At 28.6% G+C, this 4881-nt stretch overlaps 1 protein-coding gene across 1 annotated transcript in view; it reads left to right on the plus strand.

The window, feature by feature from the left end:
* LOC106462512 (5'-AMP-activated protein kinase subunit gamma-like) overlaps positions 1–4881 on the plus strand; it is a 151177-nt gene that overhangs the window by 129305 nt on the left and 16991 nt on the right. Inside the window, exons 9-12 of the mRNA XM_013922445.2 lie at positions 747–794; positions 1111–1169; positions 3821–3866; positions 4383–4429. Of these exons, the coding sequence (XP_013777899.1) occupies positions 747–794; positions 1111–1169; positions 3821–3866; positions 4383–4429 (200 nt within the window). The remainder of the gene's footprint in view (positions 1–746; positions 795–1110; positions 1170–3820; positions 3867–4382; positions 4430–4881) is intronic.

Here is a 4881-nt window from a genome sequence, read left to right on the forward strand (position 1 = left end):
TGGTAAGTTTACTTTTTTTTATTTCAAGAGAAACTGAAAATGGTCAATTAGAATAAGATGTGAGGTTTTAAATAAAGCTGTAGATAAAGTTAATAGGATCTATGTGTACTAAAAATTCTTCATAGAAGATGTACTTGCATATGAATAATGTTCACATTGTAATTATCATTTTTGGGTTTTAGTTGTGAAAACGCTATTTGATTTGAGGAAAGTTTGGACATGGTATGGGGTATTTGGAAAAAATTGTAACAGAAGGTGTCCAATGTATCAAGGTTATTCTTAATATAAATTAAACCACTGAAAGTGCCACTTGTTTTGGACAGTAATCATTGATCTTTGCAAGATCCTGCACATTGACATGCATTTTTTGTTTAATTGCTAATCTCATATTGTTGAATGACATAGAAACAAGAGAAGTAAAAATGGTGCTAATTTGTGGAAAGCACAATTTTAGGTATGTGGTATAATATAGTCCTGAATATAAACTTTCCTTTATTATATGGTTTTCAATGCACCCTTAGTAAAACTAGCCCCCCCCTTCCCCCCAAGACAAGTAGTTTAAGATATAATAATTTTAAGTATGGGATTTTTCTTTATAATTAATCTGTATATCAAAATGAATGCATTATGACTAGAGATTTTGCAGTTCATCCATCTGTTAAATATACCCATCAATATCAGTTTCATACAGTAAGAGATACCTATAATTGTAGAAAAAGTAATTCCACTTGCATTATTCATTGTAGGAGTTAGAGCAGCACCTTTGTGGGACAGCACAAGACAGGAATTTGTTGGTAAGTTTTAATATACCCCTAAAATGAAACTTCCCTTGTTTCTTCTATATATAGTTCCTTGAAATATGCTGCATTTTGTAAGTTATAACAAACTCACTAAAGATCTTTATTTAGAAAATTCCTCAGCTGAAGGTATTTTTGAACATTATGCAACAGTAATACCTCTAAGTTAATACTTAGTGTAGAGTACACTAGTTCAGCATTATGGTTTTATGTATCTAACATAGAAACATTTAAATTATATTCTGTGAGATTGGCAGTTTTAGTGAGGTACATACTAAAAGGTACTGATTTTTTGTTTTCTTATTCTTTACAGGAATGTTAACAATCACTGACTTCATTCACATTTTAAGAACCTATTACAAGTCACCACTGGTAATGGATATGCCAGTTGTATTTATCTTTACTTTTGTATTTTCTTTCTACTGATACATATAATCATTAACGAATGGAATTCCTGTCTGTTACTGTTTGCTAGATTATTATTTCTTTAGAACAGTTGTATTTAATCTGGAATTTTAAGTGATTCAACAAATAGTTTGGCAATTCTGATTATGTAATTTAAAGGACAGAACTAGTTTATATTGAATTTTGAGTTTTAGTATTCAAATGTTAAATTTAAGCCTGATTAATAATCAGATCCATACAAAAAGAACAGTACTTGTGTAGTAGTGACTTTATTTGGTTTAATGAGATGTTTGTTTATATAGATATGTTTAGAATGATTATAAATGGTGGTTTTGATGGATATATTGTTGATTAATTAGTTAATCACAAGCCATAACAGATTAAAAACGTAAATTATATTTTTAGAATACCTAGTAGACAATTTCAGTCAGAGTTGACTGTTTCAATTTTGTAAGTGGGAACCTCCTGTTGAATAGCTTACAAATAATTAATTGCTTAGGACATACCTGGTATTAGTTAAGCCAGTATTATCAGTGATTAAAAAAAGAAATATTTCTTTAAATTTGTAATCAATATAACTTGTTTAGATATAGAACTATAATTAAAAAATTGTACAATATACACCCTGTAATTATATATTTTTGAAGGATTTCATTGTTTTTTTTATCTGAAAAACAAAATCAAACCACAGATTTAAAGAACTGAATGATTAGAATTTATTTATATTGAAACTCAATTGAAGACAAGATTTAAGATTGTTTTCATTAGTTTGAAAGCAGTTATAAAATTAGTTTATAAACAGTTATTGACTAGAATGTTTTGTTACATGGAAAGAGACACCTAAAGCTATTGATTGAACTTGCTTTTCATTAACATCCAACAATGTTTAAGATTAACTTGCATATTCTAATCCTAAAATGGTTCAATCTAGAGAACATCCTTTGAAAACTAAATTACATAACATATTTGTGAATGAAATCTAGAATATTAGTTTTTGCTTTACCGTACAATGAGAAGACGAAGTTAAGTTTTTTAACAGCAAATCAGTTGCTGAACTAGTTTCTTTCATTTTAGATCTAAGACTACAGATCAACGTTATCTTTTTAACACACACTTTTGTCATCACTGTAATTGAATAGAATCTTAAACACTGAATATATTACTATATGATTGGGTGATCTTTTGTACTAGACTTGTTCAAAATTAACAAATGTGTGTTCTTGTACACCTGCTTTCAGCCATTTGATGTTAGACCGAATATACCTTGATTTGCATCTAGGACATAATTCATTGACTACATTATATGTTATTAAAAACAGTATTCTGTCCTTAAATCTGAGAATTTTTGCAGTGTTCATTTTGGTGTAAAAATATGATTAAAATGTATCTGTGGATGTAAGTTCTATGAAAGGACTACTTAGATTCTTCACTAACATCACATATCTGCCAGCATTATTAACAGCATCTTATGTTGTGGCACATTGTACATAAGTCTTTTGACAACTCCATTTTCTCTGTATATTCTAGTATGTTGTTAATAATACTCATTGGAAAGGCTTTTTTTTTCATGCTATCAATTTATTTATGTAGATGTTAAGTTATATCTTTAATGTTGCAATTTGTTTGCTATAGAGAACTGTGGGTTGTAATGATGATGTAATGATAAAGAGGCATAACAAAATAACTAAAACAAGGATTAGTTACAAATATGAGAATTAGCTTGGTCGTGGGACAGTGTGTTTATGAGCATTGAGCAGTCAGTTTAGCTCAGTGGAGTATTTGGATCAGTGATAGTGATTGTGCATATTAAGTTATTTGATCAATTAGCCATGAAATTGTGCAAGTTTATTTTTGTTAGTCCAAGTACCATTAGCAAGGCATTTGGTGCTTTGAATATCATTTATAAAATTGGGCCCTACAAATCACAACAGTGTACAAGCATGTAGAAGTATTAAGTAAGAAATTAACTAATTTGCTATTATTGGACTGGTCTTTGAACTATTTTCTCTTGATAAGTTGAAAGAACCTGGCCAATGGAAGTGTGTTACAACAGTATATTCATATGTGCTAATGATTTGTTAATAACATTTTTGTCTAATAACATTGGAATAAAACTGGTAAAATTTAAATTTAACCAGTAAATCCAAAGACAGTGAGAGAAGTCTACACATACTAGACTGTTAATCCAAAGACTAAGGTATCAACTAAATGAAATTAATCTGCAATTGATTTGCTGTTGAAGATTTTTGTTTAGGCACATAGAACTGTAGCATATGAGAATCTGGTAGTATGGAGATATAGTATAGGGTATAGTTTGTAATGAAATGTTTATCAAAAGTTTTGTACATGATAAAGAATAATGTAAAGGTTAATTATGCAGTGATTATACATAATCAGGAAAATACTTGGTATGTTACAGGCTTTTATTAATGGGCAATTGGTGTAGCATGTGATAAAATGATGTTGATGGCTTACACAAACAAAAGTTTATGTTTGGAAATTGGATGTGATAAATGCATTTTTGTGTATAAAAAATATATAAATATGTAATTGTGTGAAATAAAACTTAACTTTTGTTATTATCTGTGTTAAATCTACACATTATATATGAACTACAGGTTCATATGGAAGAACTAGAAGAACACAAATTAGAGACTTGGAGAAGTAAGTTGAAATTTAGCACAAAGATAAATGTATGTATGAACTAGGCTTAATTGTGGAAAATGTATATATATGCATAATTATAGTAGTTCCAGCCCACACCAGGACAAGTAACACCATATAGTGCTAGAACTTTTATTTTAAATGAAAAAAACTTTTAGTGTTGAATGTTTTCTAAAGTAAAAGCTGCATGTAGTGTCATTACATTTAAACAATTGAATGTTATTAGAATGAATTTATGCCAAAGTTTACATGTATAAGTGTACATGAAAATAAGTAATAAAAATTCAAGAATATTTTAAGCTAAAAAAATTTCTAATTGCATTTTTGCATACAAGTTCCTTTAATAAGTGTGTGTGAATTCAGTATTTTAAATTCACTAAATGAAATTTTATGTACTGAATTAGTGTACACAGGATCTTGGAACATACTATATTTTGTCGTGTTTTGCAAATTAAAGAAAATTATTTGGTTAATTGTGAGCGTTATAAACCTTTTTATTCTATAAATATATTTCAGATGTCTTGAAGACCAAGATCAAGCCATTAGTTAGTATTGGACCTGATGCAAGGTAACTTATCATATTAATACGCTTATATCTGTAGTTAACATATCTAAACAGAAGCTGTACATCACAAACATGCACACACACACACACACAGTCTCTCTCTCTCTCTTTCTCATAGTTTTGGATAATTCTATAGAACTGTATCTTTGTTTGAATTATAGATCGAAGTATTTAATTCAAATTAGCCATACAATTTGCAACAATTTAGAATTTATTCTACAAACTGTGGTGCCTATGTTTGGCATATTGACTGTGATGTTGTATTTGTTCCTATAAAAGTGCAAATATTTCAATTATACAAAATTATGAAAAGTGGATCAAACAATAGTTATTGGGTTATTTTTCTTTAAGAAGTCAAAATTTAGTAATTGATTAAAATCATCTAAAATAGTAATAATGTGAGCATGTGTATTTCGTTTTACTGATAAAGCTTACATTAAAGTAATTTCA

Source organism: Limulus polyphemus, unplaced genomic scaffold (genome assembly GCF_000517525.1).
Source record: "Limulus polyphemus unplaced genomic scaffold, Limulus_polyphemus-2.1.2 Scaffold1188, whole genome shotgun sequence".
Classification (NCBI taxonomy): Eukaryota; Metazoa; Arthropoda; class Merostomata; order Xiphosura; family Limulidae; genus Limulus; species Limulus polyphemus.